At 45.6% G+C, this 27745-nt stretch overlaps 1 protein-coding gene and 1 pseudogene across 3 annotated transcripts; both read left to right on the top strand.

The window, feature by feature from the left end:
* The first annotated feature begins 11416 nt into the window (after positions 1-11416).
* Positions 11417-20653, top strand: LOC100835826 (annotated as a pseudogene).
* A 733-nt stretch (positions 20654-21386) lies between these two features.
* Positions 21387-25689, top strand: LOC100836437. 3 transcript variants are annotated; one of them, XM_014898392.2, is made up of 5 exons: positions 21388-22228; positions 22790-23211; positions 23314-23578; positions 23926-24051; positions 25193-25689. In XM_014898392.2, exons 1-5 carry the CDS (start codon positions 21598-21600, stop codon positions 25399-25401), a joined length of 1653 nt encoding a protein of 550 aa, XP_014753878.1. In that variant the 5' UTR covers positions 21388-21597; the 3' UTR covers positions 25402-25689. The 3 variants fall into 3 exon arrangements, with proteins under 3 accessions (XP_014753877.1, XP_014753878.1, XP_010230780.1); XM_014898391.2 differs by having other exon boundaries at positions 21387-23211; XM_010232478.3 differs by lacking the exon at positions 23926-24051 and having other exon boundaries at positions 21398-23211.
* Positions 25690-27745: the final 2056 nt, after the last annotated feature.

Raw genomic sequence — 27745 nt, forward strand, 5'->3', positions numbered from 1 at the left:
GGCATGGTGGTCTTCCTTACCACCCTTTTCCCCTGCCTCGCCGACTGGGTGGCCGTGCACTACCTACTCCTCGCCCACGCCGACCTCCTCCGCGCCGCGTGCCTCGTCCTCAAGGACCGCGCCATGGAAACCTCGCCTGAGCACGCCGGATGCATGCTCAAAACGGCCCTTAAATGCGCCGCGCTGGCCGCCAGGCACCCAGAGCCCCAGCTCCTCGTCGACGCGTGGCTGTTGCTTTCTTCCCGACTGGACGATGTCATCGCCGCTGGCGCTGATCTCTCCCCTGTTCGCCTCCGTGGGCTGATTACCGCCGACGATAGTGAAGTGGACATGGTGAAGCCCTGGGAGATCGCGGCTTCCCGGTTAGACAATATCACCGGCGTGCCGTATTACCATCACACGAGGTCTCTCAGACGCGCGCTCCTGGACAAGATCCACCGGCACTATCTGCAGGCGCTCGCCAAGCTTCCGCGGCGCGACCTGCGCTGCCGCTACCACCGTGGCTTACTCGCCGCCGGGAGCTGCTACGGCCCGTCGGACCCCGTGTCCAATGTCATCCTCAACACAGTCTGGTACGAAGCCACGTTCCCGGCGAGGCGTGAGCAGCTTGAGGTCGACATGATCAGCAGCAACGCTCTCATACGCGCCGCCTGCCGCTCCCTGTACGGCCTCGTCTCCTTCCTCTGCACCCGCTACGGCGCGGGCCTCTCCGAGCACGACGCAATTCGTTGCCTCCTCGATGCCGATGCCGACCACCACGCGGCCGCGAGCGACGCGGAACGCCGAGGCTACCGTCCTTGCAGGAGCACCCAAGACGCCTACGAGGCCGCGGCCATTGCGGCTGCGCACCCGGACGCTAACGCCCAGGCCAAGTTTCTAGGAACCGCCGCCTCGCCGCCGCTCACGCTGCTGTGTCAGGATCAGGATGTGCTCTCCTCGGGAGACGTACTTGGCCTCGAGGAGCTGCTGTCGCCCGTAACGCCGGCAGCAGCTACAAAAGGGGAGAACATGAACCGGGCCTTGATAAGGCACTTTAGGTACAAGTTCAGGACTAATGAGGCAAAGATAGTACGGAAAGTGAAGGCTGCATTGGACGAATACGTGGAGCGGAGCAACGAGCCCGGTAACGCGTACGAGCTTCACGTCATCTGCGGCGTCAACGAGTTTATCTCCGGACCCGACTACGACAGCACCGACAGCGAGGACGTGGAGATATACAGATACCACCGCTCCCACTTCAATTTTCTGGCCACGAGCAGGAGCGGCGGAGCGCCGGTCCTCTTTTTCGCCGAGTGCAGCAACTACGACGACCAGCAGCCACCGCTGTGCCGTCCCGTGGGCGTGCCGCCGCCACGTGCCACTCTGGTCCGCTGCTTGTACTGCGACGACGAAGGGAGTAAGATTGTGCATCCGGCGGACTCAGATTTCCATGGGCGGGACCAAGAATTCGAGGCCATGGCTCGCGCCGAAAAAAGGTTTCCACACTCCAACGACAAAATCATCAGCAAGAGCGAATACGTAGGACAGCGCATGTGCATGCTGGAAGAGGACTCCATACACGTCGATAGCGACGGGGCCAGTAGTGGCGATGACGATATCAATGAAATTCTTGCCGAGCTATACATGTGATCTCCAGATTATTATTATTTTTGGGTTTACGCAGCAATAAATGTTAAGCAAATGTGAGGCTCTGTCTCTATTTTCTGTTTGAAACGATGAAAAGATCTGAGGAAAACAGGACACGGAGGAATACGTGACGTGACAAATTTAGTGACTAAATTATTGAGTTTTTTTTCCGGTACCATGGTACTCGTTAGTTAGAGTTCGGAGTACCATCTGGCCGTCCATTTTAAATGGCACTATTCCCTCCGTCGTATATTAAGTGACTCAAATTTGTCCAGATATGACTGTATATGTACCTAAAAAGTGTTTAGATACATGTAATATTTCATCACTTCAGATGGGACGGTGGGAGTACTATTTAGATACATGTAATATTTCATCACTTCAAATTTGTCCAGATATGACGCTTGAATTGTTGTCGAAGTGAAGTCCAATTGCTCTCCAAGCTTCTTTGACGGAGTTGATGCCACGAATGAAAGGACGATTTTCTTCTTGAAGATCTCTCTCAATAATACCAAACACGGATGCATTGATTTGCTCATTTACCAACTCCCTCAGTGTTAAGTTCCTTGGATCGTAAGGGTGATAACCATCTTCAATAATCCTCCATAATAGTGTTGAACTGTTGATGTACTATTGATGCAAGTCTTCATCCTTTGAAACCAATCAAAAAAATTAGCGGGGTTAAGCATGTGAGGATTTTCTTGATGGACATACCACACGCGAATATGAAGAATTTATCTCGAAGTTCCTTCCTTCGGAGGAAGTACGTTCCCGTTTGGAGAGGTGTTTTACAACACAGCCACAAAGACTCACCTTATTCTCCACTAGTGACTCACTTGAAGGCGGACGCAGACCTTTACAAATCTGCCAAGGGCACGTCTCCACAACCAAATTAGAGGCTTTTTACCGAATCCTTGAGCACCATCACACCAAGGATGTGGCCTAAAGGACACACCTTCTGTCTAGGGTGCCCAAACACCCCAGAGTAACAAAATCCACAAAGAAAACGAGAGCAATCAACCTTTTGTTTTGGTGAAATCCTAGATCGAGCACTTTTCTAGATTTCCTCAAAGCATTGGCTTGGGGATGCAATAGGGAGAGAGAGAGAGAGAGAGAGAGAGAGAGAGAGAGAGATATTTGAAACTTAGAAATGGTGAGGAACAATTGAGAACTCGGGCTTAGGTAGGTTGGGGACGAAGACACCTTTATATAGTGGCCCACGAAAATCTAACCATTGGAGGCATTTCAGTACGGGCAGTACTTGACCGGTACTGGACCAGATGTACCCTTGGCAAAAGTTCTGCCCTGGTACCGTTTCAATACCTCAACATGTCCAGAAGGAACATGTTGCTAGTTCAGTACTGGAGCGGTACTGGGCCGGAACTACCTAGTAAGTGCTATTTGTGCAGTGTTTTTATAATGTAGTTTGTATCTCTTTGCCACGGATCAGTGTTCCTTTGAGCATAAATACATTGAAAAAGGTACAATTATCTACAAAAGAATGATTTACAAGTTGTTCTAATTTATTTTGCAGTTAAGTGCGAAAACGCCGAAAAGGCACAAATTCTTCTCCTTTTTGGCGAGTTGTTGATGCACCTATACACCGAAGGACCTAAGCATACTAGAAAGAAGAAAGAAGGGGCTGATCTGAAGAATGGAGGGATGAACTTGTGTTAGAAGAGGAAAAGGAGAAGGGCTAAATGGCAAAAGAGGGGAGGGGGGGTTAAATCCCTAGCACCTCTCCTGTGCCCAAATCGAGCCTGGCATTTCCCTTCTCCTTTTCTTCTTGCTCCACCACCGGCTGCCACCGCGGCCAGGCCAGCGTGGCGGCGCGCCACCGAGCCAGCCACTGCCACGTTTCCCGATCTACTGCTGCTGCCCCTCCAGTACATCTCCACTGGCAGCAGGCTGCACGCCTCGTCTCCACCAATACCACGCCGGCGGTGTCTATTGCTCCTCCACGGAAGACCTGCAGCAGCCAAAGGAAGCCCGATGTCTCCTGCGAGCATCACCATGACGACCTTCAACGTCCTCCTCTTCTCCAACTCCTCTGCCTCATCTCCCTTTGGTTTAATCCCCATCTCTCTCCCTCTCTCTCTCCCCCGTTGTTGCTTGCTGTCCTGTGTACAAGAATTGAGATCCGGTAGTGTAGTATTTGAGTTCTTCCTCTTTTAACCAACTAGGTGATTCCCCGCGTGTTGCCGCAGAAAATTCTATATGCACGTCTGAATATGATTTTAGAAAACGGATGATAATAATATGATTTAATGTAAAATAAATATGAATATTGTAGGAAAAACCGATTTTATCATTCATAACATCTATGCAACAAAACAATATGTGTAATTTTGATGTGCATGAACATTAACAATTTCAAAGAAACCGAAAAGTGAAGTTTTGTCAACTTGAATATTTGCAGATCTTAGAAAAATTGAGAGGCATATCATGAAAATATGTGTGTTTGGTGAAATATTTATATGCAACGTGAAAAAAAATCTTAGGTATTAAAATATTAAATTCGAATAAACCACCAAAATGGATTCCTAGTGTACAACAACATATGATGTGGATGGTGATGTGGAGTCTTTAAATGCCCATGATGTGCATGATGTGGATGATGATGTGGACACCTTACATGTTAAGCTTGCAAACATTAATTGCACTTAGTGGGGATCAACTTTATAGGTTATATAGATTACTTGTGATAATATTTGCATGTGAATTTCCTCAATTATATCCCTGGTACCCAAAGTTTCCATTTTCCAGGGATATAAATGAGAAAATTCACATATACACATATTATCACAAGTAATTGGTTAAAAGAGGAACAACTCAAATACTACACTACTGGATCTCAATTCTTGTAGACACGACAGCAAGCAACAAGGGGGGAGAGAGAGAGGGAGGGAGAGATGGGGATTAAACCAAAGGGAGATGAGGCAGAGGAGTTGGAGAAGAGGAGGACGTTGCAGGTCGTCGTGGTGATGCTCGCAGGAGACGCCGGGCTTCCTTTGGCTGCTGCAGGTCTTCTGTGGAGGAGCAGTAGACACCGGCGGCGTGGTATTGGTGGAGACGAGGCATGCAGCCTGCTGCCGGTGGAGACGTACTGGAGGGGCAGCAGCAGTAGATCGGGAAACGGGGCAGCGGCTCTCTCGGTGGCGCGGCACCACGCTGGCCTGGCCGCGGCAGTGGCCAGTGGTGGAGCAGGAAGAAAGGGAGAAGGGAAATGCCAGGCTCGATTTGGGCACAGGAGAGGTGCTAGTTACGCCCCCCCCCCCTCTTGCCATTTAGCCGTTCTCCTTTTCCTCTTCTAACACAAGTTCATCCCTCCATTCTTCATATCAGCCCCTGCTCAGGTCCTTCGGTGTATAGGTGCATAGCAGCTCGCCAAAAAGGAGAAGAATTTGTGCCTTTTCGCACTTAACTGCAAAATAAATTAGAACAAATTGTAAATCATTCTTTTGTATATAATTGTACCTTTTTCAATCTATTTATGCTCAAAGGAATGATCCATGTAAAAAAGATACAAACTGCATAATAAAAACACTGCACAAATAGCACTTACCACTACCGGCCCCAGTACTGCTACCAAATTTAGCTGTGCTACCACCTGTTTCTAGAATTGTCTCGACACTTAGGGTTGAATTTGGTTTCCCTCTTCTCACCAATGGGATTAGGCGCGCGCCCCCGTCCTCCTCGCCTCCGCCGCCGGCTGACGCTGCAATGAGCTCGGCCGGACTTTGCCGCCGCCAAGCGGCCCCGGCACGAGGACCACATCCCGTCGTCCTCCCGGCGCAAGCGCGCGCGGCCGTCTTCCTTGTCTTGCCAGCGCTGCGGCAGCGACGACGACGACGCCGAGCTCCAGCACGTCCTCCGAGTGTCACAACTCCTAGAAACTTACGAACAACGTTGTCGTGCAGCCGACCGAAGGCAAATGGTCGCCGCAAGGTGGGCTTCACAGGCGGAAGCTTACGTCATAGAGTGCGGCCTGGATGTGCCGGAGGTGCGGGAGGAGTGGGAGTACCAGACCACGCTCCTGAACTCGGAGCGTACGCATGTTGTTGAGGAGCGGGGTAGGGCGGCCGTGAGGGAGTAATGGGCCGCCATCAAAGCCATGCACGCAGATGACTCCGACTCCACCGCCGTTGAGGACACCGGCGACGACGAAGACGATGATGCTGCATAATGCAGCCACGCGCCGGCGTTGTTTTATTGTATCTAATTAATAGCTATACTGCTAGCTATAACTAGTTTTACTAGTAGTTTTTCTTTTATTGTACGGACGTTGTAATGGATATATATAAAGTGTCTACATACATGTAATATTCCGTCACTTAATATGGGATGCAGGGAGTATATGCTCATCGTCCACTGCATTTGACCTCCGACGCACGCAATTCACACAATAAAATGTAATCAGTGCAGCGGCATAAAGACCCTGACGCTTTGCTTCCAGCAAGTGTCAGAGGTGTAACAAAGCAAACCACCGACACTTCTACGGTAGCAAGCGTAAGAGCTGTGACACAATCTACTGACGTGTCGCAAGTAAAGAATCGTCAGTAGTGCGCACACGTCAGAGGTGTACAACTTCTCTGACGCTTCTTGCGAGGGAGTGTCAGATTTGTTTGTTGCCGTGCTGTCCCAGTTGCTACCTTTGACACGCTTTATAAGACGTGTCAGAGGTGTGCATCTGGCCTGACATTTTTTAATGCTGCGTTAGTGGTGAGCTTGCAGTAGTAACGGTTTTTGTAGTAGCATGTGCGTAATAAGAGTGACACCTTGGCTCAAGTTTTCTCTTCCTTTCCTCTGACTGTGTCTTTCAGGTGTAGCCTTATTGGACCCAAATTGGTTGCATGGACTGAGCTCCTTAATCGCCTAAATTTTTTGAACCTATCCCCTAGACGTGACGAGTTCCGATGGAATCTGCATCTCAATGACATGTTTTCGGTCAAATCGATGTACCAGGCTTTGGTTCATTCTGATGTCCCGATTGCCAACGACGGGTTATGGAAACTAAAGGTTCCTCTAAAAATAAAATTTGTCCTTTGGTTCTTGCGGCAGGGGCACTTTAACTAAAGACAACCTGCTAAAGCGGAATTAGAAGAGAAGTTCAAAGTGTATTTTCTGTCATGAAGATGAGAGTGTTATGCACCCTTTTTCGTCGTGTCTCTCGCTTTGTGTGGTCAATGGTCCAAATAGCTTCTAATCTTTTTCTCCCTTGTGATGTTACTCATATGTTTGAGTCCTGGTTACGGTAGGTTCATTTAAGATTGAGTCCGCTTCTCATGGTTGGCGACGATGCTTTATGTTGGGCAATTTGGATTTGCAGAAATGATAATATTTTTAATTGAGAGAACTTAACTTTCCCTATGCATGTCTTATATTCGTATATTCATTGGCTTCGTACTTTGTCTACTCTGCTTAAACCAATGGATCACCAACTGACTTTAATGGTGTGCAACAATTTGGAGCAATTGGCCAGAGACATTTTCACCCACAATGGGTGGCGGTCTAGTATGCGGATTGAGCATGCATAGAAATGTTATTTTTCTTTCATTCTAATATTTGAGTTTCGTTTCGTACTTGTGTGGCTGTGTGTGTTTTGGTGCAGAGGCCGGGGGTGTGATACTCTTTCGTTATATCGCTCGATATAGCTTTGATATCAATAAAAAGCTTTCATTTTCGAGAAAAAACTAAGAGATTAGATAGTGGTCATGGTGGTGATTTGAGAAAAGATTAAAAAATGGTTATGTTGGAAAGTGGGTCTCAAATGAGATGGTTTTATGCAATTTGCTCCATGGTATTGTACTTATTACCTAAGATTTTCTAAAACTTAGTTACAATTAGTGTCTTTGGAACAACATCTTATCATGCATCCCCGTTCTTACATTACTCGACATAGTATTATGGTAAAATGCCACATTTGAATAGTGTAAATGAAGGCAAAAAAGTGAAATGGTCAGTAGTTCATTTTTAGTTGACTGAAACAATTAACATTGAACAAAGTTGACAAAACACGGTTGCATTTTGGTTATTTGTCGTGTGCTGCAAACTTTCTCTACCATGTTTGTGTTGTTTGTGTTGGAGGTATATTGTCTTTCTAGGCCTGTGGATTCTCTAACTAATTAGATATTATGACCCAATAATGGAGCGGAGACACTATATCACATTTACACCACCTATTATTCATTTTGAGCTTCTGAGGGCAATAACCACCAATAGACCAACAAACTTACTGCACCTCAGCTCAAGTCATCCTACAAACCTAATAAAACATCACAACACAACACAAAACGACACCACACTTTCACAAACTAAAAACACTTACACAAATTATGAACTAATACGACAACTAAATAACTGTAAAAAAATAACAACTAAACAACACGTGGCACAAAGAGGCGCCTGACAGTAGCGCAAGTTTGCAGTTGCTGGCTAGCTCATGATTTACGTCTACTGGTCCTTCTTTTCTTCCTTCTCAGGTGCTGGTTTGCGCTTGGATTTTGGTGAGTCTGGTATTGGGCTGTCAGTAGAGAACGAGCCACTGCTGCGGGATTCTTCATCCGCAATTTTAATATCTTTGATGTTTACGATGCAAAAGGGTTCGTCATGCTCCTCTTCTGAAACATCGTCCCCTGATACCACAACAATGCAAAAGTGATTCAACAGATCAATATAATTATGAAGCACTATAGTTCTTTACGAAGGACAGAAACACAATAACTAAACATGCATTGAAGAGAAGATTAAATAGGCCAAAAGAGCGTATTGAGAGAGTATTATTTCAAACATTGGGAAGGTCGGTCTGCCCTTTACTACTACTAGTTTCTCCTCCTACTTTTATTAAAACGAGTAAACTAGAAATATAATGGCATTGGACGCTATTTAAGAAAATGGAAAAACTACTACTATGCTATGCGTATATAAAATATCGGTGCACAAAGTTTCATAATCTGTTGCACACGCTATTTGTCTGTGTTTTGCTCTATCTTGAGTGTTCCACACATTTGTCACTAAGCTACATTGTTGTGTATTTTCTAATTAATCAAGAACAAAAAAAATTTATTGCCACAGATGCTCCTGGTTGAAATTTCTAACAAAAAAAAAAGATATTCATGTATGTTGTGAGCTTCCGGGATGCTAATATTTCAGTTCTCTCCACACAAAAAATAACTACGATTATACCTTTTACCATTTTGGACATACATGGTAAAACATCGCATCCAGGCATGTAGACGAAATCATAAAGGTTGTGGCTATAATTAAGTTTTCTGATTTTTAAGCAAAAGACTTAAATCTAAGTTGACGAATCAGAGTCGTTGAATTAGTATCTAAATCTCATTTTACCATATTTATTCATCATCCGTTTCGTTTCTTAAAAAACAAATCATATCCAATGGTTGAGAAATCAATTTATCTCTAACTAAAATCAGGTAACTTAGATGTAACAAAACCGAATGATAAAATATTATTGAGATAGAGCAAGATCGTGTTAAGAAAAATAAAAACACATTTCTTCTTACTCTCTTGCTGGCTGCTCCCACCCCCTTTCTTTCTCCATATTTCCCGCCTCCGACCAGGCACTGCATGTTTCATTTCCCCAATAAGCACTTTGCATTGCATTCTCGTATTAAATGAAACAAATAAAGTTTAACTTTGCATTTTGTCCTCGTAAATAATGAAACAAATGGTATTTAACAAACAAAATAATTGAGTAGTGGACCTCCACCCACCCTTTTTTTCTCCCTCCTTTTTTCCTCCCTCCTCCTTTTTTCCTCCTTTCTCCATCTGTCCTATGCAGATCTCGGTTGAGTAAGCAAGGAGAAAGTAACGACTTATGTGTTGGGAATGAGAGTAAGAAAAGAAGCTCGATTCACAATATATATGCATGTTTTCGTGTGTGTTAATATCTTGACATAGGATTTTACATAGAGTGATTAAGTATCTAGCTTAGGTGCAATATACTAGCTAGTAACAGATAGTTCCAGGCGTATGAGTAATATCTAACGTAGTTTATTCGTTTCCACTGAACTTGTGATACTAGCTTAGGTGCAATATACTAGTAACAGATAGTTCCAGGCCTATGAGTAGTATCTAACGTAGTTTATTCGTTTCCACTGAACTTCTGATAGCTCTAGTTGGAACTCGATCAGAGTCGACAATTTTTTTTTTAGAGTAACGGGCCGGAGAGGCCGAAGGACCCCGTCCCATTCCATAGAAATGAAACCAGAGTACAGGTTCAACATACAAAAGAGGTTCAGCAGAAAGTAAACGCAATAGAGTATCTTATTACTGGATTGAGGCGCTCCGTTGGTGAACAGGTACACTCAAGCTGGGCCTAATCAGCAGCTCTTGCAGCAGGAGCTGGTTCGACGGCCTTGTCAGCGAAGCTAGCAAGCACTTCATGGAGCTTCAGCTTGATGAGAGTGCCCGGCAGAGCCCCCAGGGGCTTGGAGCTAGGGAGCAGCAAACAGCGTTCCGGCTCAGAGGAGATGCAAAGTGAAGAGCAGCCACCCGACAACGCGTCATCCACGAGCGTGCCGAGTGCGGGAGTAGCCGGCAAGAAGGAAGGCGTGGCAGCGAAGGCTAGAGCCTTGTTCATTTCCACAACAGCTTTACTACTGGCTCCTGGAGGAGACCACAAACATGTCGGTGGAAGCTGTTGATCTCGACCTGCAAATGGTCACTGTTGCAATTGGTCCTTGAACAACAGTGACCATTTGCGCAGAGACAATTCTGGACTGAGGCAGAATTATGTCGACCAAATTTGCATGACTGCTGAAGATGGAGAACTATCGACTTGATAGTTCAGCACTTATTTCGTTTTGCACTTACATTTCGTTGTGTTTTGCATATCGTGGTGGGCTATTTCCCACAAAAAAATCCTTTGGCTCACTCTTGCCTCTAATTGATCTAGAGTTCTTTTACGGTACACCGGATTTAATATGAACCGTTTATTTATCCTTATCCAATGGCCAGTATTACCTGGTACTCCATCACTAATCACATGGAGTACCGAGTCAAAAGTCACCGGAGTACCTCGATTTGAAAGGTATTAGGGTAATAAACAAAGACGGATTTTGCGTTGCAAAAAAGTAATAATGATGCCGTGGGGTGGTGCTTGCCGGATTTAATTTCCCATGATCTGGACGGTCGGATCGGCCTTGTGGAGAAGAGGGTGCCCGTGCTCCAGGAGGCCGGCAACGACCACGTCAAGCGCCGCTGCCGCCATGCGCTTGAACGTGTTTCATAATCTCATGATTGGGGGAGTTGGCAGCATCTGCTTCTTCCAACTGATGTATTGGAGCCCAGGAGCCGTGAATCGATTGCCATAATCAAGCTGCAGGAGCATCGATGAAGAAGGATGTGTCCAGATAACAGCATCGAATCGAAGAAGCAGAGCTATGTGTTCGTCTCCAACCTTGCCACGACGGAGGTCCAGGACGAGCCGACGTTGTGCGAGGCCACCATGCGGGGGAGCCCAGCATTGACTTCGCCGCAGAAAACTTGCGGCCACGTTGCCACCGTCGGTCGACCAAATTGATCGGATTTTTTCTGGCCGTAATTAACGCGAACTCAGATGGATATGCCCTTCTGTAATGTCTAATTTGCCCTTACTTTTAGACGGCCTGATTTGTTTGGTGCTCCGAAGTTTGTTTTGGAGTGCCGGGGTACCGTAAAAAAAGTCTTGATCTATCCTTTCAATGTCTACTTAACACTCCAACTCAGAAATAGCGACTGCAGATGCGGGATGTTGGTCCTTAAGGTCACGTGCACGAGGTATTCCCCGATGTCATCGACAAGGTCAGACCAATTCCAGTATGGGAGCAACGACATCGACACGTCATTGACTCCTTCTAATAACGGTAGTGGTCATCCGATCCGATGGTACAGAGATCTGGATGTACTTATATTATGTTTGAGATGATTTATATCGGCGTACCATTGTGCCTTGCGGCATGCACGCTTGTTTTTCCCGTCAGATTTAATCGGGCGGACGACATATGCTCCCAAGCGGTACTCACTCCGTTTCATAAAGATTGGCATGGATTTGAACTAGCTCTACTTCAAATCCGTGCCAATCTTTATGAAACGGAGGGAGTAAAAGATTAGAGAGCGAAGATACGCGACTCACCGCTCGCGAGCCCATCTTTTAGGCCGTTTTCCGCTTTCTCCTCTCCTGTCTTCTACAGCAGGGAGAGATGCGCTCGACTCGCCATGGAGACTACGCCCAACACACTAGCCCGCTTTCTCAATGCCGGTGTCTCCGTCGGCCTCCTCGACCCCGTCTTGAACATAATTAATGGCCAATACCCTCGTCACTTCCGACATAGGCCCCGACCTCATGGAGTCATGGACAAGGACAAGGTCAATACCAAGCCGGGAGAGATGGCCAAGCGTTCACTCAACGGGTGGGACACCCTTCGCTACCTGCTTGTTGCTGACTCCGACCTCCTCGTCGCTGCGCGCCTCATTGTGGCGGACCGCGGCATGATGGGGTTCTCGATCACCTCCCTGGCATCAGTGCCAGCCTTCCAGGCAGCCCTCAGATTGGCCGCTCAGGTCTCCAAGCATCCTCAGCCCCAACTCCTCCTCGATGTTTGGATGTCGCTGTCCTCCCAACTGCCACAACTCCTCTCGGCGATGCAGACAAAGCCGAACCTTGTAGACATCCAAAGGTTGCTCGGCGAAATTCCTGACCTGGGGAAAGCATGGGACCTTGCAGCTTCCCGGCCACCTTACAACAACATTGCCCATATGCCGTACCAAGCCACCCGAGCTCTGAGGATGGCACTTCTTGACACGTTTCGTGTCTTCTACCTGCGGGCGCTGGCAAGGTTGCCGCGTGCAGAGCTGCGCAGTCGCTACCACCGCAGCATGCTCAAGGCTGGTTACTGCTACGGCCCTTTTGACCCTGTCTCCAACATCATCGTCAATACGATATGGTACGATGTCATGTTCGCAGCACCCCAACCTCCGGTGCTTGACATGATCGTCCCAAGCAGCCTCACCCGCTTGGAGAGCCGCTCCTTTTGTGGCCTTGCCTCATTTCTCCAAAGCCGCTACAACAATCTGTCAGAGCACGAAGTTGTGCAGTGCCTAGTCGCCAACTGCGCCCATCTGTCATTGGCCGATCCAAACTTTGATGCTGCTACTGAGGGAGTTGATCACCAGCCATTTGCTGATCTGAGCATCAGTGCTGCTGCATCTTCTGCTGCTAAGATGGAGGCGGAACGCCAGAGACAACAATGCAGGACCAGCACACCCGGCCTCTATGACGCTATCAGGAAGGTGGAGAAACAAAGGCCTTGCACCACTCCCGAGGAAGCGTATGAGGCTGCAGCCACTGCAGCATGGCACCCCAACCCTGAGGAGCATGCAGTATTTCTCAGTTCAACCAAGGAGATACTCAAGGGCCCTGCTTTACTCCTGCTGCAAAATGGAGAGCAACTCACTTCAGAAAACGTGCAGTTTATCGCCAGCTTACTGTCTTCCCAACAGAAACCAACTCCTGAAGAATTTAGGAAGAAGAACCCCTATCCTGTTATAGCTGGAAAGAAGCGTTCTGAGGCTCAACAAAGAAGAATCTCCACAAAGGTGAAAGCTGCATTGGACAAACACTTGCTACGAGAAGGGGTCGGTTACTAGTTTCCTCTCTTCCTTAATTTTAACTGATATTAGCAACGTGTTGTCATACAGCTATGCACTGATGTTTGCTATTTTTTTATTCCTATAGGAACCCATGTATGAGCTTCATATTATCTGTGGCGTGAATGAATCTGTAGGCATCCCTGAAATCTGCGATGTCCACAATGACATGTTATTTGCCCCGTGCAAATTCCGTTACACCCATGTGAATTTTTTGGTGACCCAGAAGGATTCACCTGCAGACAGATATCCATAACTTTTTTTTGCTGAATTCGATGATGAGGAGGAAGGTGAACCTCTATGCTGTCTTGTGGATGTGCCAACTCCATTTGCAGGTACGCTCTTGTTTCTGCACAAGTTTGAAGTTCTCCATGCACTATTTATGTTTCCTAGCATGTAGATAGCTATCAGTGCTGAGTTCTTACCAGCAGGCAACCACATGAATAAGTATGTTACTATCTTACAGAAACCATGCAAAAATAAGAGAACTGAAGGTAGTTATTGCAAGTAGAATGTGTAGCCCTACTCCACTCACATCTGCACACAAAAGTCTGCTAGAGGATCTGAAATATGTTGTCTGGGGCTATGGGTATTAGGTGCTAAAAGGGATCAGGCATAGCAATAGACTTCAAATCGAGATGTTCATGACATCCATACTACCATAAATTGAAAAGCAGGAATAGAAAATATCATAATGCTGCCCTTTGTCGCAATGCCCTTTGTAGAGTTTTTGAGGTGGACCTAACCCACCACGAGAGAGCTTATTCACCTATACCAACTACTAGAGGGTGTAGTTGATTAGTTCCTTTTTATTTCTACTTACTTAGTGCAAGCTTCCGGACGGCAGAGCCACTCACGTTAAAGCAAGTCTTGAATCCGGGCGGCTATGCCACTCACGAGTTGAAACAAGACCGTTGTGATTCCAGACGAATCCGCTCACGTTAAATCATAAGTTAAACGCACTAAGTACTTATTGTAGTCATCCTGTCATGAGCCAGGGGTCATAAGTGAGAACATGCTTCCAATCACCTTCCACCTTGAAGCGAATCACAAATTCACTATCATGTTGCCACAAATGTCCTTGAAAGAAGCTCCGCATTGTGTAGTAGACCGTGCCCTTGATGCGCTTTACTCCACCCCTGCTTGAGATTACCTGCCTGAGGGCCAAGGACTTACCGATAGCCCACTTGGGGTTGCTTTCCAGATTGATGTCAACTTCATCGATCGATCACCAGCCACGCTTCCTCCTTGTTCGACAACTGCATCTACTTGATCCAGCTTCAATGTGAGGCCACGCCTAATTAACCACCAGTCTGCAGCGACAACCCTTCCGCTGCGCGCCATGCCATGAAACTACTTGGAGAAAAAGCACCCAGACATACTTATCGCCTCTGCTGCCTCATGCTGCCGAAGCATAAAACCTATTGTCTGAGAGATTAAACATTTTTTTTCCATGGTGGGACTGGACCATCAAACTCATGTCCATGCAAACTATTGTCACAAGCCCTTATTAGAGTGAATTCCATTTTTGATCCCCAAGTTTCATTTTTTTGTTAGCTTTGACCCCATTTAGTAAGATTTCTGTTTTTTGACTCCATCTAGCAAAAGTTATGCCACAAATGACCCCATTTAACAATTTGACCTTAATTTCCTCCGGCCAAGACCCCTTGACCTGCGCCATGGACATCAACACATGGCATTCCACGTGCCGGCCACGAGCATGTCAGTGTTTGACATCCTTAGTGTGCTACGTACCTTCATCGCTATCTAGCGCCGCGTGCTGGTGCCCGTTACGGCGAGGCTGTACAGCAACCCGCAGGGGCTGACCGAGTTGCAGCTCATGGACGTCGGGCTCCTCATCGGCATGGCTGCCATGCATGGTTGTGGGAGGAAACCGGATCGGTTCGGAAGCGGTGCGGAAACGGTATGGATGTGAAAACAAATACGGAATATGCCAAAAAATAACGGAAGCGGACGTGGTACGGTAACGGAGCGGCGTCGGATCGGACGCGGACAAAAATGAACGAATAGTATGCAAATACATAAGTGATAAATCATGCATGCATCAATGGCTAAAAACATAGTACTATTAAAAAAATGCATTGTGCGTAAATCATTATCATCAGTTCTACCCCCTGTTCTTCTGTTCCCTACCGTCAAAATTAAAATCTCAGGCATACGAATATGGAGGTACTACTAGCTAGCATTAGCAACCACTAGTATAGTAACTGCAATTTTACCCAATCCATCGTTTCAAATTGGATAATGAAATCCGCCTGAGTAGCAATTCCTAGGGGTGAAATAGGATAAGAGTAGGCCTACGTAAGAATATAAGACTGCCAAATTTCTCACCGTGTTAACAAAATACGGATTGGGCTGTATAACTCCAAGCCAGGTCGTGGGATAGGTATCATACAGAATAACCAAAGCTGGGCTTGGGCCTTTGTTTTATTGGGCTGAATAACATAATCCGGATAATCCGGTATTCGCGGATAATGCCGATCCCGTATCCTATTCCATATCTGACTTAAATATCCGGTATCCATTTCCGTATCCCACTGGATAGATGAATTCATCTCCCATATCCGATCTGACCGGATTCGGAACCGGATCCGGCCGGAAATTATCTGATCCGGTGGTTTCAGCCCTGGTTGTGGCCGGTGTCGTCGAGGTAAAGCGCCCAAGAGAGTGAGTTAGTTTCTTGTATCAGAATGTGTCATGCGAGTGAATTAGTTTTTCGTATTAGAACGTGTCATGCAAGCAATTCTTTTTGTTCCTTCTATATTCAATCTATTTGAGAGCTTTGATTTATAGGAGGAAAACAAAGAAGCCAGTAGGCATTTAATTATATCGGTTCCTCGGTAATGGAAGATGGTAAGCGTGTTCATGACATGCTGACCAATTTCTAAGAAGCACCCGTCAGGGAACACCGATTCTGGCCGCTCTACAGGTTCTACTTTCTCGTTGCCGTGCTCTCGCTCATCGACCTCGCTGTCTACGTGTGGCCTCCTCGATGTGGTACAAAGGTATTAGGGTCAAATTATTAAATGGGGTCATTTGTGGCAAAACTTTTGCTAAATGGAGTCAAAAAACAGAAATCTCACTAAATGGGGTTAAAAGCTGTCAAAAAAGTGAAACTTGGGAGTCAAAAATGGAATTCACTCCCCTTATTACAACATTATACAACTTGCAATCTCGTGCTAAATCTTTGCCAGAAATTACAGATTCAATCATCAATATAATTCAGGTGATGTGGATTAACATGGTGCTTTCCCTCAAAGAGAACCCCTTATAGTGCTTCTAGTATAAAAATAGATATGTCCTATCATCGTGAAAACAAAGAGGTAATTGCTTTCTTACCACTAGGGAAGGTACAAGAGTTAACAAGGCTTTCATGCCTCCTAGCCACATGAATAACATGTTTAAAGTGCCCAAATGCCCGAAACACAGTGCAGTGCAAAGTGATGGGTTCGTTGCATGGAAAACAAAAAAAATTCTACGAGATGTGCAGAAGAAACCCATGATAATATCTAGTACATGTAAGTAACGAGAGGGATAATGAGTATCATACCCTCGTAGACCACAAAGCATTACGATCACGGGATCGTAGTTGGCGTAGTGGTACTTTCGATGAGATCGATCTCAGTGCAGAAACGACGGCACCTCCTTGGTATCCACACGTTCAGCTTCACGTCGTCTCCTCCTTGATCCAGCAAGCGAGGGGAAGAGGTCGATGAGATTCCAGCAGCACGACGACGTGGTGTAGGCTATGGTGGAGTTCTCCACGGGCAGGGCTTCACCGTGCGCGTGAGAGGAGGAGGTCAGGGAGAAGAGCAGGGTTATGCAAGGGGCAGCCCCTCCCCTCCTTATATAGGGGAGGAGGCCGACGGCAAGGCAGGTAAAAAAGACAATCTCATCTTTCCTTTATTGCCTCTCAAGAAATAGGAATTTGATCACATAGAGATTAATTCCCTAATTCAGTTTTTCCCTTTCCTTTTTTAGAGGTGGCCAGCCAGGGGAGGGAAAGGAGTCCCGGGAGGACTCCCCACCCACGTACAGTTCTCCACCGCACGGTGGAGTTGTTCCTCCCCTTTCCCCCTAATGGGCCTAGGCCCATTAGGGGATAACTAATTAGATTGCTCTAATTAATTACTATAAAGGCCAATTAAATTCTCAGGAATATTCTGGAACATTTCAGAACCTTTTGAGAACTTCCGGAACCTTCTAGAACATTCCCGGACCATACCGGAAAAAATCCTGAACTTTTCCGAAACCCTGAAACAGTTTTCTCATATATAATTCTTTATCTTCGGACCATTCCGAAGCTCCTCGTGATGTCCTGGATCCCATCCGAGACTCCGAATCATAATTCGAGATCACCATCTTTTATCTCAACAAACCCTAGCAACATTAAACGTTAAGTGTGTGACCCTACGGGTTCGAGAACATGTGGACATGACCGAGAGACCTCTCCGATCAATAACCAATAGCGGGACCTGAATGTCCATAATGGTTCCCACATATTTCACGAAGATCTCATCGGTTGAACCACGATGTCGAGGATTCAATTAATCCGGTATCCAATTCCCTTTGTCTCGCGATATATTACTTGACCGAGATTTGATCGTCGGTATCACCATACCTAGTTCAATCTCGTTACCGGCAAGTTCTCTTTACTCGTACCGCAATATAATATTCCCGTGACTAAACACATTAGTCACATGCTTGCAAGCTCATTAGGATGTTATATTACCGAGAGGGCCCAGAGATATCTCTCCGTCACATGGAGTGACAAATCTCAGTCTTGATCCATACAACCCAACAAGCACCTTCCGAGATACCTGAAGAACACCTTTATGATCAACCAGTTACGAGATGACGGTTGATGTCCACAAAGTAGTCTTTCGGTACTAGAGAGTGGCATGATCTCATGGTCGAAGGAAATGATACTTGACACAATAAAAGCATTAGCAATTTAAACTTAAGTGACACGATCAAAAGCTATGCTTAGGTTTGGGTCTATCCATCACATCATTCTCCTAATGATATGACCTCGTTAATAAATGACAACACATGTCTATGGTTAGGAAACCTTAACCATCTTTTAATCAACGAGCTAATCTAGTAGAGGCGTATTAGGGACACGCTATTTGTATTTATCCACACGTGTATTTAGTTTCCTGTCAATACAATTATAGCATGGATAATAAACATTTATCAAGAACAAGGAAATATGATAATAACAAATTTATTATTGCCTCTAGGGCATATTTCCAACATTATTACAACATTATACAACTTGCAATCTCGTGCTAAATCTTCGCCAGAAATTACAGATCCAATCATCAATATAATTCAGGTGATGTGAATTAACATGGTGCTTTCCCTCGAAGGGAACCTCTTATAGTGCTTCTAGTATAAAAATAGATATGTCCTATCATCGTGAAAACAAAGGGGTAATTGCTTTCTTACCACTGGGGAAGGTACAAGAGTTAACAAGGCTTTCATGCTTCCTAGCCACATGAATAACATGTTTAAAGTGCCCAAATGCCCGAAACACAATGCAATGCAAAGGTGGAGCATTGTTGTGTAATTTGGGTAGATATTATTTCTCTGGGGATCAAAGGTGGCAGTTGAGAGTTCATACTGAAGGGGCGTGTAGAGATAAACAAAAAACTTTTCCTACGCGAACTCCCAAGATCTAGCCGAGGTAGAAGGCCACGAGGATTACCACTAGACGCGCAGTTGCGGATTATTGATGCGGCGCCTTGATGCAGTGCAGTCCCTCGATCCGATCCAGCCGATCCAATCCCGCGATCGTCGAAGTGCTGAACGTACAGCACCTCTGCCGGTATCCACACGTGCGAGGAGGAGCTCCGGCGGCGGACTGCTAGGTCCGGTGCGACGGTTGAACTGAATCGGGCTAGGGTTCTCAACGCATGAGAGTGGAAAAACCGTGCCCCTTAGGCATCCCACGCCCCTGTTTATATATCGAGTGGAAGTGGGCTCCAAGCCTTGTGGCCCATCCACCCTGCGAGTCCAACTCGCATTGTCAGCCCAATTCCAGTTCGGGTCCAACCCGACCAAATACTTGCTCCCGCTCTTAAGTGTGTGACCCCGCAGGCTCATGGCGACTTGGACACGATTGGAGTCCGACTCACAATCGATCAATCGGTAGCGGCTCCTAGCAGAACGTGCCGACTCCCAAGTACCATCGAGTCATGACGACGTACCTTCCAATGTGACATACGTCTTAGTCCCTTTTGCCTCACGATATACCTTGTCGAACTATAGGCGATTAATCGTCATCCTTTTAATAGTTCAACTCTCTTCTCGATCTGTGATATACGATTCATCCGACTAACTCTTAGTCGATCGACCCGGTTAACAGTTAACCAAGTCGCGCATGGCCATGCTTCCTGAATCATATCACTCGAGAGGGCCCAGAGAATATCTCTCCAGTCGGAGGAGCAAAATCCCATCTTGGTTATCCACATCACACAGCTTGATTCTCAGTCAACCCGAACTCTGCCTTTATAACTGCCCTGTTACGGAACAACGTTTGACAGAACCTAAGTTGGTGATCCACAACTCGGATTGTGCGATAACCTCAGGTCTAAGGATTACATTGATTGAGACATGCAAATGACGACCTACTCGTTGCATCTCAATATGGGTCAGTCCGACTCGCTAAACTCTTTAGCCGAGTCCGTGTAAGCTGGAATGACATCACCATGCCCATGACAAGTGGAACCGAGTCATCAGCCAACTTTCACATTAGTCTAGGTTATGTGTCCAGCACAACCTCAATGACTAAGGACAATTTAGTATGAACAACATGAATACATAGTTCCACAATCAAATCACATATTCAATGATACATATCAGATGTTCAAATAAGGACAACTTAATAATATTTATGAATACATTGGGAATTACATCATACATGATTGCCTCTAGGGCATATTCCCAACACATACAGTGAGTGAAGGTCGGGTTAGTGAAGTCAGCAACTGCAGGTCAAGGTATGCAGCTAAAAATTGTAGGTCTAATCGGTAGCATGTGCTTGGATGGAAAATCCACTTGAATACAGCTTCTGTAGGGTTCAGATTGAAGAATGTGTACATAACACCATTGCCGCAGTTCTCTTAAGAATACTATGCCCGGTGCAATTTTTTTATGTTCACTATCTTCTCGTATGACAGAGCATGTTCGGTGCCTGTACTGTGAGGCTGACGGGACAAAGATCGTGCATCCTGCATCAGGAAAGTTTCATGGGCGAGAGGGGGTTTTCGAGGAGGCTATATGTAAAGATCATAGTGATAAGATTATCTGCAAGAATGAGTACGCTGTTCAACGCGTGTATGCAGTGGACTAGGATTTCATGTACCTCGATATGAGGTGCATCAGTTAGATGCTCTGCGGTGCCACCCTATCGTGTTGAACTAACAATGTCGAGTTAGTGGAACGGAGGAAGTAGTATGTATAGAATGTGTTTGTGTACATGTGAAGCTAATAGCGGTATTAACTGAGCATACCAGGAAGAATGACATTACTGAAGTGGTGTTACATTACCTGCAATTAACTGGGTAAGCAAATGTTTTTTTTCAAGTGACTAGGTAGGCCGGGAGCATTCCTTTTCGGAAAAAAAGTTAGCAAACGTGGTGAAAAGAAATGTGTTCCTTTTCTGTATGAGATTATAAATACGGAGTACTTATAATTTGGCTCCTTCTGAACTTATAATTGCAGAATCTCGGTTATCAGCAAACATGACTCCTTCACTGAGTCCTTACCTGATTGCACCCCAGGTTCAGGGTGTCTTTTGGTGCTCATGAGTTGACGCTGTGGGTTCATATTCTCATCCCTGCCATGTGTTCATATCCTATCAGGAATTCAGTGGTTTTTTTACTGTATCTCAAGATTTTTGAGAAATACAGTAGAAATCATCTTTCTTTGTTCACCATCTCATTCAGGTCCCTCTGTTCCATGTTTCACCATGTCATTTTTCGGAACTAGTTAGTGTCATGTATGATGGTGATTAGTAAGCATCAACTTTTATCTAAACAGAACAAGATGACGCCGCTGTTCTTGTTTTTGCATTGTTTTTGTTTTCACATGAGAACATAGGTGCAGCCAACAGGCTGTACTGGGAGGTCGGCTAAACAAAGGGAACCCCAAATCCAGTTCGGTACGGTTCAGTCCGACCGAGAACCGAACAATTTCCCCATGGAACAGAAAGAAAGGAAGTAAATATCCTCCAAATCGACAAGGGGAAGGAGAAGCTACAGCGCAATATCCCCCAAAACCCCAACTCCGGCGGTCATGAGCGGCGGTGCGGGCACCGGCAACAGCCCCCGCCGCGTGATTAAGCCGCAGCGTCGTTATATGCCCTCCTCAGCGGAGCAAGTCGAGGAGAGGTCGCGGCTCCTCTCCAAGATGGACGCCTTCTACAGGGAGGCTTGCGCTCGACTCGCCGTGGAGGCTTCGCCCGCCACACTCGCCCGCTTCCTCAATGCCGGCGTCTCCGTCGGCCTCCTCGACCCCGTCTCCAACATCATGGCCAACACCCTCGTCACTTCCGACATCGGCCCCGACCTCATGGACAAGGACAAGGTCTTCGATGATACCAAGCTGGGAGAGATGGCCAAGCGCTCACTCGACGGCCTCGTCGCCTTCCTAGTCTACTTCTTCCCCTACCTCGCCGGGTGGGACGCCCTTCGCTACCTGCTCGTCGCCGACGCCGACCTCCTCGTCGCCGCGCGCCTCATCGTGGCGGACCGCGGCATGATGGGGTTCTCGATCACCTCCCTGGCATCAGTGCCGGCCTTTCAGGCAGCCCTCAGATTGGCCGCTCAGGTCTCCAAGCATCCGCAGCCCCAACGCTTCGCCAATGTTTGGATGTCGCTGTCCTCTCAACTGCAACAAGTGATGGCGATCCAGAACCAGCCACATGGTATGAACCTTGTAACCATCCAAAGGTTGCTCGGCGGAGAGTCGATTCCTGACCTGGGGAAAGCGTGGGACCTTGCGACTTCAAGGCCACCTTACAACAACATTGCCGATATGCCGTACCAAGCCACCCGAGCTCTGAGGATGGCGCTTCTTGACACAATTCGTGGCTTCTACCTGCGGGCACTTGCCAGCCTGCCGCGTGCAGAGCTGCGTAGTCGCTACCACCGCAGCATGCTCAAGGCTGGTTACTGCTACGGCCCCTTGGACCCTGTCTCCAACATCATTGTCAATACGATATGGTATGATGTCATGTTCGCAGCACCACAACCACCGGTGCTTGAAATGATCGGCCCAAGGAGCCTCACCCGCTTGGAGAGCCGCTCCTTTTATGGCCTTGCCTCATTCCTCCAAACCCGCTACCACAATCTGTCCGAGCATGAAGTTGTGCAAAGCCTAGTCGCCAACTGCGCTTACCTGTCCTTGGCTGATCCAAACTTTGATGCTGCTACTCAGGGGGTTGATCATCTGCCATTTGCTGACCTGAACATCGCCATTGGTGCAGCTGCCAAGATGGAGGGGGAACGCCAGCGACAACAATGCAGGACCAGCACACCCGGCCTCTATGATGCTGTCAGGAAGGTGGAGCAACAAAGGCCGTGTGCCAGTGCCAAGGAAGCCTATGAAGCTGCATCCACTGCAGCATTGCATCCCGACCCCGAAGCTCATGCAGTATTTCTCAGTTCAACCAAGGAGATGCTCAAGGGGCCTGCCCTCCTCCTGCTGCAAACCGGAGATCAACTCACTTCAGAAAATGTGCAGTTCCTCGCTAGCTTATTTTCTTCCAGACAGAAGCCAACTCCTGAACAAATTGAAAAGAAGAACCCATATCCCGTGCTAGCTGGAAAGAGGCGTTCCGAGGCTCAACAAAGAAGAATCAAAACAAAGGTGAAAGCTGCATTGGGCAAACACTTGCTACAAGATGGGGTAGGTAACTATATTTCCCTCTTCCCTTAATTTAGTAAATATTAGCAAACGTTTTATCTTACAGGTACTCACTGACCTTTGCTCTATGATTTTGCCTTAAAGGAGCCCATGTACGAGCTTCATATTATCTGTGGCGCGAACGAAAATGTTGGTAGCCCGGAATACTGCGATGACCAGGATGTGGATGTCTATGATGATGATGCGTGCCGTGCCCCGTGCAAATTCTGTTACTCCCATGTAAATTTTTTGGTGACCCGGAAGGATTCTCCCGCAGGGAGTTATCCATTACTTTTTTTTGCTGAATTCGATGATGACGAGGAGGGCAAATCCTTATGCTGCCGTGTGGATGTGCCAACTCCATTTGCAGGTACGCTCTTCTTTGTGGACAAGTTTGAAGTTCTCCATTTTACTATTTATGTTTTCCATCTTGATAGCTACCAATGTTGAGCTCTTACCAGTAAGAAACCACATAAATAAGTATGTTTCCACCTTGAAAAACTGTGCAAAAAGAATAGAACTGAAAGTTTACTCGTAGCAATGCAAGTAGAGTCTGCTACAAAATCTGAAATATTTTGTTTGTGGCTATGGGTCAGAGGTGCTAAAAGAGATATGTATAGCAATAGAAGGTAATAATTTAAAATTGAGATTTTCATGACATCCATACTACCATAAGGTTGCCCTTCATCACAATGCCCTTAAAATCCATGGAAATAGGAGGAATTGGTAGAAATCAACGGATCACATGTATCGGTATCGGATGGAGATGGAGATGGGGATACGCCAATTTTCCAAAATGCAGATATGTGGACACGTTTTTTGACCGTGTTTTGTCTGGACCAGGTATGCAGATACATTTGAGTATTTAAAACCAATAAACAAAAATTCAATATAAACCTGAAATTGTGAAATGTTGAAATGAGTTCAAGATCTGCGGCACAACACAACAAAGTAGCAGACATAGCAAGTGACTACTTAGCTACTTATTATACTGTTATACAACATAGCAAGTGACTGGAGACTCTAGGGTACCCATTACACAATAGTTGCACTTTTTTTGGAGAGATCACCTTAATATCATTACTCAAAAGGACTGACAATACTTGCATTTTAATTTAGTATTTTCTCCCCCTGCTCGAGCTTTCTCTAAAATAGAAACATGGTTCCATAATGGAGCCCTGATGTTGGTACATCTCCCTCCTAGAGTTGGGATACATATCGAAGTGTCCTTTATGTATCCTCAAAGTGTCCCGTATGTATCCACCGAGTATCCGTCTTTATAAATATTTATATTTTTTGTTTATTCGACCGATACTCCTGGGATACATATCGGATACGGATACGTAACCAAAGTGAAGTATCGGTGTTTTGGATGTAGAAAGTAACAGACCTATGTGTTTAAACAGAAAAAAAATCATCCATGTAGACTGCAGTCCTGTATCTGTGATGTGTATGCCTGGTCTTTTTTTTTCTCGAGAAAACGCAAAAGCTTTGCGTCTTATTTAACCATAATATTCCCTATCATTGTGAAAACAAAGAAATGGATAATTGCTTTTGTACCTCTGGGGAAGGAACAAGAGTTTACAAGGCTTTCATGCTCCATAGCTACATCAATAGATTGAGCAAAGCCTTGCCCAAGGTCTATAAATGTCCATAACACAGTGCAGCCACTGCTGTAGCACTGTCATGTTAGGATTTAAGATGGATATTGTTTCCTTGGAGATTAGAGGTGGCAGTTGAGAGTTCATACAGTGAGTAAAGGCAGGGTTAGTGGAGCCATCAACTGCAGGTCAAGGCATATAGCAAAACGTTGTAGGTCTAATCGGTAGCTCGTGCTTGGATGAGAAGTCCACTTGAATCAACAATTTCTGTACATTTTAGATTGAAGAATGTGTACATATCACCATACATATGCTGTTCGCTTAAGGCTACTATACTATAGTCAGTGTATTATTTTTTATTAACTATCTTTTTCTGCAAACAGAACATGTTCGGTGCCTGTACTGTGAGTCTGAAGGGACAAAGCTTGTGCATCCTGCATCAGGAAAATTTCATGGGAGAGAGGAGTTGTTCGAGGAGGCTATCTGTGAAGATCGTAATGATTGGCTTATCTGCGAGAACGAGTACGCTGTTCAACACATGTATGCAGTGGACGAGGATTTCATGTACATCGATATGAGGTGCATCAGTTAGATGCTCTGCAATGTAGGCCACCATATCGTACTGAACAAAATATTTCGACTTAGACCACTGGGTGTTCACTTGTCAGATAAGTCAGCAGAATTCTTGCTAAAGGTGTCCACTTATCAGAGTTTTACCATTTGTGCTTACAAACAGAGAATCAATGGGTGTTCCATGGGGAAAGATAAAATTTGTTCTCTGTAGTTTGTTTGTTCTGATACAGTGTCAGGTTGTTTAGTTATTCATGTGCTTTAAATTGAATCCCTGAAATTAGTTGTAAATTGATACATGACTACCGTAGGTAATGCAAGCAATAGTATCTACTTCCTCCGTCCAACAAAAGATGTTTATGACAAACTTGAGACATCTTTTGTTGGACGGAGGGATTATACATGTTTTTCACTGAAATGTCCGATTGAATTTTAAGAGCTGTGAATGTAATCATGTGGAGACAAGTCCAACCGTTCAAAGTACTCAACTCTTAATCCCGTTTAGATTACACCCCTTCATCATCTCTGGCCAGTTTTGACTGGTTTGGACTAGTCTGACAGCACGAGCAGGCAAACAAAACATTACAGAAAAGTGAAATACAAGCACTAACAGCGAGCACGGGTAGGGATAAAAATTATTTTGCCTTCGTAATGTCCTGGTATACACATGCCGAGTGAAAAAGAAAAGCCGACTAGCAGGCCTGGCAAGAGGTAAGAATACGTAGCGGATTCTTATAAAACTAAAAAATAAAAACGCGCAAAGCCGCAACGGGAAAGCTAAAAACAGCCAATAGGGCAAGTGATCCGCGATGTGAAAGGGGACTTTGTGGGCTGTGCTAACGAGAAGTTTGATGGCTGCCCTGATGCTCATGTCGCCGAAGTTGCAGCTCTCCAGTTTGGTTTGGTTTGGCTTTGGCTCAACATCTGAGCTGCCACCGTATTGTTGCCGACTTGCCTCGTCTGATGATCTGGAGGTAATAATCTCTACCATGTCCAATGGAGATTGTTTGCATATTGTTGCTGCAGCAATTTACGGTGACTGCAAGGAGACCGTGTGACAAATTTTGTTGCTCATGAGTTGGCTAGATTAGCTACATTTTCTAACATTCGACCTGGATGGATGATTCCCCCTCTAGCATAGTACCTCTTATGATTCAAGATGCAACTTGGTTTGATAATAAATAATGACATGCTTTGGTGTAAAAAACCAATAGAGCAAACAATTATTGTTAAAGATTAAATCAAACAACGACTAAGAAATAAGCAGTTGACCGAGAAATAGCAAAATATCCAGTGAAAAAGAAGAAGAAAAATCTGGTGGAAACTCTCTAGAAACCACATCGAGTTACCTTGTAAAAAGAATCTCAACAAGTTATGCTCAAACCCATATTTATTTAGGATGTACATCGAAAACTATTTTACTGAATTTGTTCTTTTTGCGCATTCGAAATGAATTTATTTAATTTTATACCTGAAATCTTCCATGTTTATAAGACATCACCTTCTTAGTATATCTTATATTTTGATCCTAACATACCGCATATATTTTTAAATATCGTGAAGAAAAAAACTTGTTCTTTTGCCCAGTTCTCACCATAAAGGTGGTGTCCACGTAATCATTGCCTACCATCGGAGAGTGGAATAAGAGTGCTCTCAAGACTCGAGTCATCCTTATACTACCAAACATCATTACTAAGAGTGATGCTACACGTGCAATAATATTCGTATGATCCTTTTAGCAAATAGACTCATTTAATTTTGTGGGTCATTAAGCAGTGGGCCATCATCCATGCGATCTTTGCATGATTGGTTTTGTCGTTTCCCTGTTCATGCCAGAAGTAATGTTATCATTAGTGCTTCTGCACAGTGCTGGGTAATTTGGAAAGATAGGAACTTAATTTGTTTTCAGAAGAAATATCCGGGGGATCTTGCTAATCTCGTTCTTTCTATCTGTGCTTGGTTGTATTACAGGTCGGGGCTGCAGAAGCCTGATTACCGAGGGAGTTTGTTAGCTGGGTCCTGTTTGCTGCGCCAGCTGATTACAGAGGTGTTGAGTAAGAAGAACGCGTGGCGGCTGATGAAACGGTTGGAGAATCATTGATGATGATCTCTTCACTTTTGGTTGGCCCCCAGGGTTTCAGCTGGGGATAGAGGTGTGACTATCCCTTTGACCGTTTTTAGTTCAAACAAATGAACTAGTTTTTAAAAAAATTGTGTCATTTTAAAATTTTAGTTCATTTGGTTGAACTAAGTAGGGTCAAAAGGTATCCTAAGAGTCACAAACTTTCAGCTCTAGTTGGGGCAGGGCCGTTCGTCCTGCTTCCAGTGAAGTTTCTTTTTTTCAACAGTTGAACCTATAGGACTGT

The sequence above is a fragment of the Brachypodium distachyon genome, chromosome 2 (assembly GCF_000005505.3).
Source record: "Brachypodium distachyon strain Bd21 chromosome 2, Brachypodium_distachyon_v3.0, whole genome shotgun sequence".
NCBI classification, from domain to species: domain Eukaryota; kingdom Viridiplantae; phylum Streptophyta; class Magnoliopsida; order Poales; family Poaceae; genus Brachypodium; species Brachypodium distachyon.

Bases quoted from the DNA above. Each gene is read 5' to 3' on its own strand.
- LOC100836437 (XM_014898391.2), top strand. From the start codon at position 21,598: ATGAGCGGCGGTGCGGGCACCGGCAACAGCCCCCGCCGCGTGATTAAG. The intron at 23,212-23,313 runs GTAGGTAACTAT...TTTGCCTTAAAG, and splicing joins AACACTTGCTACAAGATGGG to GAGCCCATGTACGAGCTTCA. The intron at 24,052-25,192 runs GTATGCAGATAC...TTCTGCAAACAG, and splicing joins CCGTGTTTTGTCTGGACCAG to AACATGTTCGGTGCCTGTAC.